Consider the following 17278-nt stretch of genomic DNA (forward strand, 5'->3'; position numbering starts at 1 on the left):
GTAGCTGTATACATATACACATGCATACATATGTGACTCAGTGTAGCTAGGAGGTGAGCGAAAACTATAAAACTAATGCAGACATGGAGAGAATATATGGATTTCGGCCAATGACTTGAACTGTAGATTGAATCTGGGACCTTGGATGGTGTACACTTTTACTTTATTCTGCTTTCTCGAACTTTTGTTGCTGAGCATATTTTTTTATTGTTCAAACTTTATATATTGCAGTTGTCTAATTTCTGTTCTCACCAAATCTTATCCCCCCTCAGGTCCTATCTCAGGTTCTCAACTTCTAGCAATCGGTTGGTGAGCTACTAACTATCTTCCTACCTTCCTCATGCTTCTCTGGAAATATAACTTAACTAACTAAAGAAATTAGAATTATATTTATCCATTAAATGAACTGATGTTTGCTAAAACACTAATGTGGACACTTGCTCAATAAGGAAACCGTTGTCATGTGAATAATTCATGTTTTATTCTTTGTTATTGACAGGGCAATACTAGAAGTGTCTGTCTCTCAAATGAAAAGCACCATTGATGCCTTAGAGAAAAGACTCAGCTTTGTGGAACATGAAGGTATGAAGGTATTCTTTCCTACCTTTAATGCAGGCTTCACAATATAAGCAACAGTGATGGTGCAGAATTTAAAGTGCTAGATAACATTTCTGATCACTGTATGGGTGTGTTGTTACTGGTGCACTGCATTACATGTTGGTGATGGCAGAAGCAGGCAAGACTGACTTTTTTTTCTCTGCAGCTGATATCCTATACCAATCCCATCCTTATCTTTCCTCTTAACCCCCACTGTCTTAGGTAAATGCTTAGAGTCTTATGATTCGCAGTTCCATCTGGTAATCTGTTCCACTTATCCACTTCTCTTCATTAAAATAAAAAGTAATGTCTAGTTTTTAGTTCATGTTTTACTCCAAAAATGATGTCTCCTATTTCTATTTTAAGATGAAGCTATTTCACCATTCTCTCATTTCCTTGTGTGCCAATACATGTTCCAGTTTTGTTGAATGTAAATAGGCATAACTGCTCCAGTCCCTCCTGGTGTACCTTTTCTTATCACCATGGTAACCTTTTTTTGGATGCTGTCGACTAGCTTCTCTCTGTACAGTTAATGGAATTGAACATGATTCTTTAGCTATGACATGGAAAGAGAACTGTTGATGACAACAGTTTATACTGAGCATATATCTGGAGCAAATACACATATGATCAGGATATCTGTAGAGTGACTGTATGACCTCTCTACCTCTGGCATCACTCTCTCCATAGAAATGTCCCAGCATCTGAGTGACGTCAGCCACAGATCCCACAATTTATGGCTAATAGTCCCTTTTTGTTGTCTACTGCAGTGGTGGTGCTGCGGTAGCGTTGTCGCCTCACAGTAAGACATCCTGTTTTTTTTTTCTTAGCTACAGCGTCTTCTGTGTGGAGACATGCGTGAATGGGTGTACCTTTGTTGAAGGTTGTGCGTCAGGGCCGGCAACTCGGCATGTAAAAATCTACTGCCAACTATTAGCGGACCGGAGTTCCGCTGTGGCGACCCCTAACCGGGAAACGCCGAAAGACACAACAAGTGCCTTTCTGTTGTCTCTGTTGCCCAAAGGTCCTTTTCCACATTCTGTACTCTAAGAAAAATGCCATTTTGCTGAATTTTCACCTCAGAGTTATGGGACTATAGATGAAGTATTCTTTACTGTCCTATAGGTAAGTGTACCATTTGATATGTAGGTGCCCTGCACTGATGAACCAGCATGTTTTCAGTGGTATGTGGTAGCACCCTGTACAACCCTAAGCAAAACAATAACTTTTATAAGTACAGTATAGCATGTAAGATCATTCTAGGCCTTAACTGATTGGACCTTCTGCAGTGGCAGCAGCCAGGGATCTCCCCCCCTTTCTGTATGTCTTTCTTTCATTCTTTAGCTCTTGCATTTAGGGTGTGCATATGTATCTCTGCTAAGTTATGCCATGGTGTTAGCATAGAAGGGCATGCCAAGTCCCAAATTCATCAGATTTTCTTTGCCACTCTGATTGTTTAATCTTGATCCTAGCAGGCTGTATAGAAAGTCTCCATGTCTGATGGGGAAGAACATAAACTTTTATAGTATGTCTGCAGTCCTCAGATAATCAGCAATCAGAGGTTACTGTAGCATTGTTGGGGGTGGCTGACATACAGGAGGGCAAGATATAAGGTCTGCAACAGAGTAGTAGAATGACTTTATTTAGTGAAAGGTAGCCCAGGAAATGACAGTGGGGTCTTTTGGACACCAAAGGTTTTAGAGGAGGGAAAATGTAAAGGAGCAAGAGGCAGGCAATGGCCAAAGCTTCCACCAACAAACTCGTGACATTTTAGTGACCTCTGCACTACTGCCAGAAGCATCTTCTCTCTTGTTTTTTTCCTAATGTTTCTTCTCACTGGCTAATGACTGGCATAGCAACTAGATAAATATTCCTCCAGAAAATACTCCATGCAGGGTGGGCTGAGGTTGAAGTACAACATCTGCTGCACAGAAAAACGCATTCAGCTGGTCACATGACACAGGCACTTGAGTTTCATGCAGTAATGCTCAGAGGTTGTATAGAAACCCAGGAGGCAAATCTTTTTGCTGATCTCTTCTGAGCTTTTGGCTTGGCAGCAAAAATGAATTTGCCACCCCCCTGTTATTTTGCATTTGTTGAGTCTTCAGATGCTCACAGTGTATTTAACTTGTGCTTACTGTTTTGTGAGTGGTAGTACATGACTGACTAGCTGTAGATGACTTGTGCTTACTGTTTTGTGAGTGGTAGTACATGACTGACTAGCTGTAGATGATCTTTAACTTGTGCTTACTGTTTTGTGAGTGGTAGTACATGACTGATTAGCTGTAGATGACTTGTGCTTACTGTTTTGTGAGTGGTAGTACGTGACTGACTAGCTATAGATGACTTGTGCTTACTGTTTTGTGAGTGGTAGTACGTGACTGACTAGCTGTAGATGATCTTTAACTTGTGCTTACTGTTTTGTGAGTGGTAGTACGTGACTGACTAGCTGTAGATGACTTGTGCTTACTGTTTTGTGAGTGGTAGTACGTGACTGACTAGCTATAGATGACTTGTGCTTACTGTTTTGTGAGTGGTTGTACATGACTGACTAGCTGTAGATGACTTGTGCTTACTGTTTTGTGAGTGGTAGTACGTGACTGACTAGCTGTAGATGACTTGAGCTTACTGTTTTGTGAGTGGCAGTACATGACTGACTAGCTATAGATGACTTGTGCTTACTGTTTTGTGAGTGGTAGTACGTGACTGACTAGCTGTAGATGACTTGTGCTTACTGTTTTGTGAGTGGGAGTATGTGACTGACTAGGTGTAGATGACTTGTGCTTACTGTTTTATGAGTGGTAATATGTGACTGACTAGCTGTAGATGACTGGTGCTTACTGTTTTGTGAGTGGTAGTACATGACTGATTAACTGTAGATGACTTGTACTTACTGTTTTGTGAGTATTAGTGCATGACTGACTAGCTGTAGATGACTTGTGCTTACTGTTTTGTGAGTGGTAGTACGTGACTGACTAGCTATAGATGACTTGTGCTTACTGTTTTATGAGTGGTAGTACGTGACTGACTAGCTGTAGATGACTTGTGCTTACTGTTTTGTGAGTGGTAGTACGTGACTGACTAGCTGTAGATGACTTGTGCTTACTGTTTTGTGAGTGGTAGTACGACTGACTAGCTGTTGATGACTTGTGCTTACTGTTTTGTGAGTGGTAGTACGTGACTGACTAGCTGTAGATGACTTGTGCTTACTGTTTTGTGAGTGGTAGTACGTGACTGACTAGCTGTAGATGACTTGTGCTTACTGTTTTGTGAGTGGTAGTACGTGACTGACTAGCTGTAGATGACTTGTGCTTACTGCTTTGTGAGTGGTAGTACGTGACTGACTAGCTATAGATGACTTGTGCTTACTGTTTTGTGAGTGGTTGTACATGACTGACTAGCTGTAGATGACTTGTGCTTACTGTTTTGTGAGTGGTAGTACGTGACTGACTAGCTGTAGATGACTTGTGCTTACTGTTTTGTGAGTGGCAGTACATGACTGACTAGCTATAGATGACTTGTGCTTACTGTTTTGTGAGTGGTAGTACGTGACTGACTAGCTGTAGATGACTTGTGCTTACTGTTTTGTGAGTGGTAGTACATGACTGACTATCTGTAGATGACTTGTGCTTACTGTTTTGTGAGTGGTAGTACGTGACTGACTAGCTGTAGATGACTTGTGCTTACTGTTTTGTGAGTGGTAGTACATGACTGACTAGCTGTAGATGACTTGTGCTTACTGTTTTGTGAGTGGTAGTACATGACTGACTATCTGTAGATGACTTGTGCTTACTGTTTTGTGAGTGGTAGTACGTGACTGACTAGCTGTAGATGACTTGTGCTTACTGTTTTGTGAGTGGACTGACTAGCTATAGATGACTTGTGCTTACTGTTTTGTGAGTGGTAGTACATGACTGACTAGCTGTAGATGACTTGTGCTTACTGTTTTGTGAGTGGTAATATGTGACTGACTAGCTGTAGATGACTTGTGCTTACTGTTTTATGAGTGGTAGTACATGACTGACTAGCTGTAGATGACTTGTGCTTACTGTTTTGTGAGTGGTGGTACGTGACTGACTAGCTGTAGATGACTTGTGCTTACTGTTTTGTGAGTGGTAGTACGTGACTGACTAGCTATAGATGACTTGTGCTTACTGTTTTGTGAGTGGTAGTACATGACTGACTAGCTGTAGATGACTTGTGCTTACTGTTTTGTGAGTGGTAGTACATGACTGACTATCTGTAGATGACTTGTGCTTACTGTTTTGTGAGTGGTAGTACGTGACTGACTAGCTGTTGATGACTTGTGCTTACTGTTTTGTGAGTGGTAGTACATGACTGACTAGCTGTAGATGACTTGTGCCTACTGTTTTGCGAAAAATAGCTGTAGATGACTTGTGCTTACTGTTTTATGAGTGGTAATATGTGACTGACTAGCTGTAGATGACTGGTGCTTACTGTTTTGTGAGTGGTAGTACATGACTGATTAACTGTAGATGACTTGTACTTACTGTTTTGTGAGGATTGACTAGCTGTAGATGACTTGTGCTTAGGAGTACATGACTGACTAGCTGTAGATGACTTGTGCTTACTGTTTTGTGAGTGGTAGTACGTGACTGACTAGCTATAGATGACTTGTGCTTACTGTTTTGTGAGTGGTTGTACATGACTGACTAGCTGTAGATGACTTGTGCTTACTGTTTTGTGAGTGGTAGTACGTGACTGACTAGCTGTAGATGACTTGTGCTTACTGTTTTGTGAGTGGTAGTACGTGACTGACTAGCTGTAGATGACTTGTGCTTACTGTTTTGTGAGTGGTAGTACATGACTGACTAGCTGTAGATGACTTGTGCTTACTGTTTTGTGAGTGGTAGTACGTGACTGACTAGCTGTAGATGACTTGTGCTTACTGTTTTGTGAGTGGTAGTACGTGACTGACTAGCTGTAGATGACTTGTGCTTACTGTTTTGTGAGTGGTAGTACGTGACTGACTAGCTGTAGATGACTTGTGCTTACTGTTTTGTGAGTGGTAGTACGTGACTGACTAGCTGTAGATGACTTGTGCTTACTGTTTTGTGAGTGGTAGTACGTGACTGACTAGCTGTAGATGACTTGTGCTTACTGTTTTGTGAGTGGTAGTATGTGACTGACTAGCTGTAGATGACTTGTGCTTACTGTTTTGTGAGTGGTAGTACGTGACTGACTAGCTGTAGATGACTTGTGCTTACTGTTTTGTGAGTGGTAGTACGTGACTGACTAGCTGTAGATGACTTGTGCTTACTATTTTGTGAGTGGTAGTACATGACTGACTAGCTGTAGATGACTTGTGCTTACTGTTTTGTGAGTGGTAGTACGTGACTGACTAGCTGTAGATGACTTGTGCTTACTGTTTTGTGAGTGGTAGTATGTGACTGACTAGCTGTAGATGACTTGTGCTTACTGTTTTGTGAGTGGTAGTATGTGACTGACTAGCTGTAGATGACTTGTGCTTACTGTTTTGTGAGTGGTAGTATATGACTGACTAGCTGTAGATGACTTGTGCTTAGTGTTTTGTGAGTGGTAGTACGTGACTGACTAGCTGTAGATGACTTGTGCTTACTGTTTTGTGAGTGGTAGTACGTGACTGACTAGCTGTAGATGACTTGTGCTTACTGTTTTGTGAGTGGTAGTACGTGACTGACTAGCTGTAGATGACTTGTGCTTACTGTTTTGTGAGTGGTAGTATGTGACTGACTAGCTGTAGATGACTTGTGCTTACTGTTTTGTGAGTGGTAGTATGTGACTGACTAGCTGTAGATGACTTGTGCTTAGTGTTTTGTGAGTGGTAGTACGTGACTGACTAGCTGTAGATGACTTGTGCTTAGTGTTTTGTGAGTGGTAGTACATGACTGATTAGCTGTAGATGACTTGTACCTACTGTTATGTGAGTGGTAGTACGTGACTGACTAGCTGTAGATGACTTGTGCTTACTGTTTTGTGAGTGGTAGTACGTGACTGACTAGCTGTAGATGACTTGTGCTTACTGTTTTGTGAGTGGTAGTACGTGACTGACTAGCTGTAGATGACCATTTAAGGGAATATAATCTCATGCCAGCTGTATGGCTGTGTGGAGTCTAAATGTCTACCCTGTGTCTGTGTAGATATTCTCTCAAGTGTTTTGTCTCCTCTCATATATGCATTTAGGTGAACTGGTAGTTCTTTAATTTGCCCATTGGGATGGTTTTAGCTTGTTAGTGAATGTATTAAAAAAACAAACTATAATCATTCAAACACATAGTGAGCCTCAAAGACAAACCGCCAGACAATAGCTGGTACTCAGAAATCTTTTTACCTTCACAATAGTACATCAGTAGTTAGCACCTTCAGAGATATAAATAACCAGCCTTTTTCTTGCCTTATTTATAAACACTAAGTTTGCTCCACCAATACATTAAAATTAATCAACTTTTAAAGACACAATAACATTTAATTACTTTCTGTAAAATTCATAACATTAATGACATGTAATCAAAATTTGTTTACAAACAATATTATAATAAAATATATGATCTAATGTGAAAATTGAAGTATTTTAAGCTGCATCTACTGTTTTGGAATTCATACTTTGTGTGTGTGTGTGTGTGTGTGTGTGTGTGTGTGTGTGTGTGTGTGTGTGTGTGTGTGTGTGTGCGTCCATGCATCTTGTGGCAATCAAGGATTTTCTTTCTACCTTGTGACTCTGTTTACAGGAAAGGCTCTAGCTAAACTGTAACCCTGAAAAGGATAAAACAAAAATTGGTGAAGCCTTGGGATTAACTTGTCAGAATAAGGATGCCAGTAGAAACAGTACAGGAAGTATCCTGAAAGGCATATATGACACCCAAAGACAGTTATACATGGATAAAAGTAACACAGTTATTTAAGCAGAATAATCCTACAAATAAACACAGCCGACATACTCTATAGCTGTAGAGATCATGTGTACCTAGAGGTCTGTACAATACATGTGTGGTACAAACTGTTGTCACCAAATTAGGCAATAAGGGAACCCAGTGCCCTGCAGCACATATTTACCTATATACATGTACACAAGAATACAAGCACGCAGCTGCCACGTATATGTAAATGTGTGCCACAGAGCTGCTGTAGACAAAGCAGTGTCTGTATACCAAGACATGGCCACAAAACACACATCAACAACCAAAGTGATCTACTCCATAACTAGTGTCGCAGTAACAGACCTATAAGTGGCACAGTAGCAAGTCACAAAGTATTGTGCCACCAATCATTGTGCACTATGCACATATGCTGTATGTGTATAGTGCCACCAGTCACTGTGTACTGTACACATACTGCTGTCTGTGTATAGTGTCACCAGTCACTGTGCACTGTACACATACTGCTGTCTGTGTATAGTGCCACCAGTCACTGTGCACTGTACACATACTGCTGTCTGTGTATAGTGCCACCAGTCACTGTGCAGTATACACACACACTGCTGTGTATAGTGCCACCAGTCACTGTGCACTATGCACATACCGCTGTCTGTGTATAGTGCCACCAATCACTGTGCACTATACTTGTACTGCTGTCTGTTTATAGTGCCACCAGTCATTGTGCACTATACACGTACTGCTGTCCATGTATACCAGTCACTGTGCACTATACATATACTGCTGTCTGTGTATGGTGCCACCAGTCACTGTGCACTATACACACACACTGCTGTGTATAGTGCCACCAGTCACTGTGCACTATACACATACTGCTGTCTGTGTATAGTGCCACCAATCACTGTGCACTATACTTGTACTGCTGTCTGTTTATAGTGCCACCAGTCACTGTGCACTATACACATACTGCTGTCTATGTATACCAGTCACTGTGCACTATACATATACTGCTGTCTGTGTATAGTGCCACCTGTCACTGTGCACTATAGACATACTGCTGTCTGTGTATAGTGCCACCAATCACTGTGCACTATACTTGTACTGCTGTCTGTTTATAGTGCCACCAGTCACTGTGCACTATACACATACTGCTGTCTATGTATACCAGTCACTGTGCACTATACACATACTGCTGTCTGTGTATAGTGCCACCAGTCACTGTGCACTATACACATACTGCTGTCTGTGTATAGTTCCACCAATCACTGTGCACTATACTTGTACTGCTGTCTGTTTATAGTGCCACCAGTCACTGTGCACTATACACATACTACCAGTCAACTATACACATACTGCTGTCTATGTATACCAGTCACTGTGCACTATAGACATACTTGATGGCTTCTTACCTGTAACATAGCTCTCAGCTGTCCAGACCTGCACAGAATGACCAGATTATTGCCTCATATTTTAGGCCTGTTCCTCATAAATAAATTTGTTTTTCTTGCAAATCATTGAGGACTAAAGTCAGAAAATAATAGCAGACATTTGTGTTTCAGGCTTTATACCCATCAGAAAGTCCATGTTAATGCAAAACCTGTTATTCTATCAACTTTCTAAGTTTATAAAAGCAATATTGTAAAATTGTCCCTTTTTTGAGCCTTCGTCCCCCCATCATTTATGCCTTTGTCCAGATTTCTTGTGCTAAGAGTTTGAGAGGTATGACCTGTAAAAAGTCATTGTTACACTACATAAGTGTGAGGGTGCTGAAACCCATTTCTAAGGCTATGTTACACAAGTGATAAAAGCCCATATTTATTAACGTAATCAAGGATCTAATTGTAAACGTTTCCAGTAGATTAAGGAGTTTATTTATTAATGTGATCAGGGATCTTATTTAAGTAAAAAAAAATTTTCAAAAATTTCTTTATTCAGTTTTTCAAATAGAAATAGTAAAATAAAATAAAATAAACTTCCATTACACACATAATTTCAAATGGAAAAACATGCATTTACAATACATACAAATAATAACAGAAATCAAAAACAACAACCTATATACATTATGTACAAAGAAGTCACACTAACAGCCAACTTGTTAAAAAGTTAATCTTAAGTAAGTAGAGTGGATCTATAAGTACAACCAGTAATGGAATATTGTCAATGGGAGGGAGGGGGAAATTAAGGAAAAAGAAAATGTATCCTATATATGGGATAGATCATTGTGCAGTCAGCTAATTACCAGCAATCAAAAAAGATAAGTTCTGATTAAAATTTCCTACCAGCACCTTATAATAAGGAGATCTTTTCTAACACTGAGTAATATTTTTCACCTCTTAAGGATGACATCCAGCAGGTATTCCCAATATTTGCAGTAATATTTGTGTTTGGTGTTTATGTATAGTCATTTGTAGGAAGAGATGTATTTAATGGCTAAGTAGCTGAAGCCTTCCCATGAAGGGGGAAAGCAAGAGTCCAGTTTTTTGAGATGTAGAATTTAATCATCATCATCTTCTTTCGGCTGTTCCCATTAGGAGTCGCCACAGCAGATCATCTGTTTCCATTTCTTCCTGTCCTCTGCATCATGCTCTTTCACACCAACTGCCTTCATGTCTTCTCTCACCACATCCATAAACCTTATCTTAGGCCTTCCTCTTTTCCTCTTACCTGGCAGCTCCATCCTTAACATCCTTTTCCCAATATACCCAGCATCCCTCCTCAGCACATGTCCAAACCAACGCAATCTTGCCTCTCTTGCTTTGTCTCCAAACTGTCCAACCTGAGCTGACCCTCTAATATACTGATTCCTAATCCTGTCCATCCTAGTCGCATCCAGTGCAAATCTTAACATCTTTAACTCTGCCACATCCAGCTCTGACTCCTGCCTTTTTGTCAATGCTACCGTCTCCAACCCATATAACATAGCTGGTCTCACTACCCTCTTCCCTTTCACTCTTACTGGTACCCGTCTGTCACAAGTCGCTCCTGACACTCTTCTCCACCCATTCCACCCTGCCTGTACTCTCTCCCACACTCACCATTACTCTGAACTGTTGATCCCAAGTACTTAAACTCATTCACCTTTACCAACTCTACTCCCTGCATCCTCACCATTCCTCTATACTCCTTCTCATTTACATAAATATATTCTGTTTTAGCCCTGCTGACCTTCATTCCTCTCCTCTCTGAAGCATATCTCCACCTCTCCAGGGTCTCCTCAACCTAGTCCCTACTCTCACTACATATCACAATGTCATCTGCAAAAATCATAGTCCATGGGGCCTCCTGTCTAATCTCATCTGTCAACCTGTCCATCACCACTGCAAATAAGAAAGGGCTCAGAACTGATCCTTGATGTAATCTCACCTCCACCTTAAACGTATCTGTCACTCCCACCGCAGTCCTCACCAGTGTCACACTACCCTTGTACATATCTTGTACAACTCTTACATACTTCTCTGCCACTCCCGACTTCCTCATACAATACCACAACTCCTCTCTAGGCACCCTGTCATATGCTTTCTCTAAGCCCACAAAGACATAATGCAACTTCTTCTGACCTTCTCTGTATTTCTCCAACAACACTCTATTGCATCTGTAGTGCTCTTTCCTGGCAGGAAACCATACTGCTGATCACTAATCATCACCTCCCTTTTTAACTTAGCTTCCACTACTCTTTCCCATAACTTCAAGCTGTGACTGATCAATTGTATCCATCTGTAGTTACTGCAGCTCTGCACATCACCCTTATTCTTAAAGCTAGGTACCAAAACACTTTTTCTCCACTGCTCAGGCATCCTCTGACTTTCCAAAATTTCATTAAACAATCTGGTTAAAAATTCCACTGCCATTTCTCCTAAGCACCTCCATGCTTCCACTGGTATGTCTTCTGGGCCAACAGCCTTTCCATTCTTCATCCTCTTCATAGCTGTCCTTACTTCCTCCTTGCTAATCTGCTTCACTTCCTGATTCACTATCTCCACGTCATCCAACCTTCTCTCTCTCATTCTCTTCATTCATCAGCCCTTCAAAGTACTCTTTCCATCTACTCAACACATTCTCCTCACTTGTGGGTATGTTTCCCTCACTATCCTTTATCACCCTTACCTGCTGCATATCTTTTCCAGCTCTGTCCCTCTGTCTAGCCAATCGGTACAGGTCCTTTTCTCCCTCTTTAGTGTCCAATCTCTCATACAACTCTCCATATGCCTTATTCTTAGCCTTCGCCACCTCTCCCTTTGCCATGCGCCTCATCTCCTTATACTCATGTCTACTTCCTTCATCTCTTTGACAATCCCACTTCTTCGCCAGCCTCTTCCTCTGTATACTCTCCTGTACTTCCTCATTCCACCATCATGTCTCCTTGTCCTCCTTCCTCTGTCCAGATATCACACCAAGCACCTTCCTAGCAGTCTCCCTTACTAGCTCTGCTGTAGTTAGATTTAATAAGAGCACAAATTTTGATGAGGACATGCTGTAGGACTTTTGGGGAGATTGTATTAATGTGTAGTACAGCCATTTCCCATGACAGGGTGCTCTTTTTGTAACCCATTTTTTCAAGCCTGGCTCTTAATGAACACCACAGATTATGGACTTTGCTGCAATCCCACATAACATGAAGAATATCTGCTGATTGACTAGGATGGTGCGGGCATTTAGGTGAGTGATTAGTATTGAATTTATTAATTTTTTGTGGGGTGAAATAAGCATCATTATTAATCATTAGTTGGGTGTATAATAGCTTTTTGAATGGAGTAAATTTGACCGTATTTTCAGTGGCAGTCTTTGTTTTGCTCATTAACTTGTTGGGATTTCCCTTGCCAGAACACAGAGAATAATAGAAGATTCCGACATTTTATATCTATTGCCAGTTTGTGTACTCTAGAAATTGTTTTCCCCTTAGTCGCCAGGTTATTGAGAATTAATTGAGATAGATTTACATCCTACGTAACGTTGTTACCTCAAGGGGTTCTCCCGTTCGATTCTCGGCTTGGCTTGGGAGTGCCTTCTGTGTGGAGTCTGCATGTCCTCCCCGCGGTTGGGTAGCATTCGAAAGACATGCCTACGTAAATGGGCGTGCCTTCGTTTAAGGTTGGGCATTGAGCTGGCACCTCGTCGTTTTGTAAAAAATCTACTGCCAATCATTAGCGGACCGGAGTTCCACTGTGGCGACCCCTTACCGGGAAAAGGCCGAAAGACAAACAACAACAACAACATAGCACCGTTATCTGTCATGAATTTGGCATTTATAAGATATCGCATTTAAGTAAAATTTCTTATAGTTTAATTGGGGCAGAAGTTTGTAACTGGGTAAAAATCCAGAAATGTTTTTTTTTTTTTTTTTATGGAGGGTACCTTAGGAAAGAACCATAATTAAAGTGATTGTTTTAGGAAAGATTTCCCTGTAATGTAAGTGGATAAATAGCCATTGTCTTATGTACACAGGTGTATGTTGGTTAATTTACTCCTGAATATTCATTGGTGGTTCAGTGGTAGAATTCTCACTTGCTGTGTTGGAGACCCAGGTTCAGTTCTTGGCCAATGCACTGAATCTATTGTATCCATGGTTGATATTAGAGTAACAGAATTTAATGTTCCTCATGCTTTCAAATCTATTACACATTTCCAAGTCCAATAGTGGAAGAAACACCCATTCAAGAGATCATATTAGAGTAACAGAATTTAATGTTCCTCATGCTTTCAAATCTATTACACATCTCCAAGTCCAATAGTGGAAGAAACACCCATTCAAGAGATCTCAATCTCTTCTGCAACTTAAATAAAACATGCTGGAGGGATCTCACAGAGAGGACCACTTCTCTGTAAAGCAAACTATCCCCCAGATTTAATAATCTTCCATGCAGGACTAGCTTAGCCCTGCACGGAAGCATCTGTTTAGGAGCATGATGGCTGTGCGCCATGCATATTAATGAGGCGCGCTGCCTGAGCACCTAATCTTACATGGAACGTGTAAGAGTGCAGGGGGCATGTCTGAGAGCAGAGTTCTCAGAATATACATGCCCCCGCAATGCAGAACAGCAGAAAGGCCTAAGAAATGAGTGAGACCACTCATAGGTGCCCGCATATCCCCACCAACATTCCCCCCTCTGGTACAACAGCAAGTAAATGCAAATAAAATGAACAAACCCTTTTTTATTAAAACTCCAATTAAAGCTAACCGTAGGTGCGCAGGTGTGCCCATCGCTTAGCTACGGTTAATGCAGCTTAAATGGCTGAAGAGGATAAGAAAGAAGATATATGCAAATAAAGCAGTATAGCAGTAGTGTAGTGGGCAGTGCATTCGCCCTATGAGCAGGCATTCCCGGTTCGAGTCTCACAGCAGCACATTCCATTTTCCATGTGAAATCAGCTTATGAACATTTTGTTGCTGTATAACCTACTAAATAACATTTACATGTGAACTGGAGTACTGCATTAAATGCACATGTGAGGTGCCAGTGTCATAATGTTGCAAAGTCCCCATTTAAGCACATGTGTCCCATACAGTATATGTACACAGGAATCACGGATACACATGGAAGGTAAAATGTGTAATGAATGACAACTCCATACAGGTTCCAAATCCCCCACCTTCCCAAGAACCATTAGATATTACTGTCTAAATCAGTGCAATTGTAAACAGAAGTAAGCACTAGTAAGCAAGTGTAAGCACCAGTAAGCAGTAGTAAGCATATTTAAACACTAGTAAGTGAATTTAAGTCCATTTGCATGGGGGTAAGCAATATTGAAGTTAACTCTCTGTAAGCATATTTAACTGGAGGTTAGGATTGCTTACCCTCGCGCAAACCCACGCAAACCCACTTACAACTGCTCAAAAGTGACTTAATCACTCTGTATCCAATAGCCCTTGTTCTGTCCAGCAACAAAATAAACAGCCTTGCAGGTCTTGAACCCAGTACTCTATACACTATAGTCACAGTAGTTACCACCAAGCAATCACAACAGTACAGAAGAATGAGGTATCACCAAACAAGTCCTCACTATAGTGCAATCAAACTGAACCTGTGAAAGGAATCAGTATATAGTCATATGTTCGATAACTGACTACATAACATAAATATGAGAACTGGAGTACAGCAGTAAGCCCAGAAGTAAGGTGTAATTGTAACAGAGTGTTGAAGTCCCCAATAAAACACAAGAACCCCATACAGTGTATGCACACATGAATCATGGATACCAGGCATACATATAAGATGTAATGAATAAGAAATCAATGCCAAAAAGAAGATATAATATGAAGTTTAATGTTAACAAAGCTAAGCATTGCACAGGCCAGCTTAGGAGGTGTAAGCAATGTGCAGACCAGCTAACGCAGTGTGCCCAGTGGTATACCCCTTACCTTAGGTAAGCAGGCTTACCCATAGCTTAGCCTTTTCAAAACCAGCCAATCACGGAAAAGTGTGGGAAATTGGCCCTACTTAAACGCAACAGGCGGGAATACATCTCATAACTGGTTGTAGCTTTCCCCTTGCAGGCACCATGTCAGGAAGGGGAGAAGGTGTGCACTTTTGGGCACAGCGCTGGTGCATCCAAGAGTCCAGAGTCATGGCAGGACTCCTTGTGAAAGACCATGAGCAGAGACTGTTGCAGGGCCAGTACCAGGGCTCCCACTATAAGGCAGAGGCCTGGGACTGTCTTGCACGTGACCTCACCAGTGCCACTGGTATACCCCGAACTGGTGAGCAGGTCAGGCATCACTATGCCAACCTGAAGCGACGTAAGGGGGACCTCTTGGAGCAGTGGATCCAAGAGGCTAGAGCAGCAGGGGATGTCGCAGCTGTGTGTAAGTATCACCCCACTATGTGTGTAATAATTGCCAGCTCATGTATATCATGGATAGGTATGGCTAAATATTCCTCTTATGTCCCCCACAGCTGCAATGGAGCAGGCCGTGAACCAGGAGGCCCACGTAAGTCACCTGGTGAGGTTGCGACATGAGGCAGGACAGTAATACTCATGCATTTACTGTCATAAGAAATAAAACTAAAAGTATTAGTAAATTAATTGCCTGTATAAAACCTGTATTGTTCAAGGCAAGTACTGCATACACCGGAGAATATGGCAGGAAGAGTCTCATATAGTTTGTATGTAAATAAAGCGTAATAGCCTGACAATAAAGTTCTAACTGCTGGACTGCATGTGTATACGCTGGTATCATATGGTAATGTAGATTTGCAATCACGTAATAGTACTGTTGTATTAAGCACTGTTACCCACACTGTGCACCATAAATAGAATGTGTAGGAATGCCTGTGTATGACTGGTGTAATCCCCAGAGGCCATTTAGTACAACTGAGAAACACAGAGATAGAAAACAGGGAAAAGGTAGACAACAAAAGCCGAATAGCACATGCAACTGAGATGTGAACTGTTGTATTTTTAGCACACACAGCCATGGTTTGAATCCTGGCAGCGGGAATAGTCTGCATACAGAATCATACCCCACAACTGTACAGATATGTACAGAATGTCCAGTAAAGTGGCCCATATCTGGCACTTGTTAACCTGTCCCCCTGTGAAATCAGTGGGATGATCCCAGATGTATAAGCAGCAAACAGGAAATACAACTGATTGTCACACGTGTGAGAACAAAGCTGGCACACTAACAACTCCCCAAAACCTTATGAGAGTAAGAAGCCATGTATGTCCCATTTACACCCCCATGTTGTCAAGCTGTGGCCAGAGTGCGTACAGTAACATTGTGAGATGTATGTGCATAATAGTAATTTGTAATCTGGTACTGTGTGTGGCAACATTCAGATAGTGCTAGCAAATATTTCTCCCTCAGGTCTGTCAGATACCAACACTGTGCCCAGAAATACAAGAATGTTACCCTGTACTGGTACTGTTTACATTGGTATTGTATGGCATTGTGACTGATGCAGTTGCTCTGAATAATGAGGCATTACTCATCACTGATACAAATCTGTATAAGAGTGTTGTAATACAAGGTCAGAATGCCAAAGGACAGGAGAATTATAAGACAGAAAGCAGATAGGAGATATACAGCAATATCTATATAGCACACACAACTCTGATGGACAGTCTGTAAGTTGTAGCAGACACAGCCATGGTCTGAATCCTGGGAGTGGAAGTAGGCTGCATATAGAATCTTACCCCACAACTGTACAGATAAGACCAGAATGCCCAGTATATGGGCCCATACCTGCTGCCTGTCCCCCTGTCAAGTCTGTGGGATGATCCCAGGTGTTTAGCCAGCAAACAGGGAATACAAGTGATTGTCAAACATCTATGAGAACAAACCTGTCACTGTAGCAACTCCTGAAACTGTTAGGAGAGTAATAAGCCAAGTATGTCATATCTATACCACCATGTTGTCAAGCTGTGACCAGAGTATATAGTAACAGAGTGAGACGTATGTGCATAATACTAATGTGCAATCTGGAACTTTGTGTGGCAACAATCAGGTAGTGCTAACAATCATTGCTCCCTCAGGTATGTCGGATACGAATACTGTGCTGAGAAATAAAAATCTTTATACCTTGTAATGGTACTCTTTACTCTAGTATTGTAGGAAAAATTGAGTGTTGCAGTTTCTCTGAATAATAAAGTATCACTGATCACCGTCACCCAAACTGTGCTACATAATATAACTGTGTACGAAAGCATGTATACGTGTGTGTCAAGTCAATAAAGGTTGAAAAGGGCAATAGTCTAGATATGTCCCAGTACACCTGCATGTGGTCAAGACATGGCCAGAGTCTGTGCAGAAAGACTTGGATAGCTATGTGCACAACATCAACCTGGAATTTGGGAGTATGTGTAGA

At 41.3% G+C, this 17278-nt stretch overlaps 1 protein-coding gene across 1 annotated transcript in view; it reads left to right on the forward strand.

The window, feature by feature from the left end:
• LOC122803631 (coiled-coil domain-containing protein 169-like) overlaps positions 1-17278 on the forward strand; it is a 404533-nt gene that overhangs the window by 90676 nt on the left and 296579 nt on the right. The window contains exon 2 of the mRNA XM_044073370.1: positions 500-582. Coding sequence (XP_043929305.1) covers positions 500-582 — 83 coding nt within the window. The remainder of the gene's footprint in view (positions 1-499; positions 583-17278) is intronic.

Source organism: Protopterus annectens, chromosome 5.part1, assembly GCF_019279795.1.
Source record: "Protopterus annectens isolate FY-2018-M chromosome 5.part1, PAN1.0, whole genome shotgun sequence".
NCBI classification, from domain to species: Eukaryota; Metazoa; Chordata; order Ceratodontiformes; family Protopteridae; genus Protopterus; species Protopterus annectens.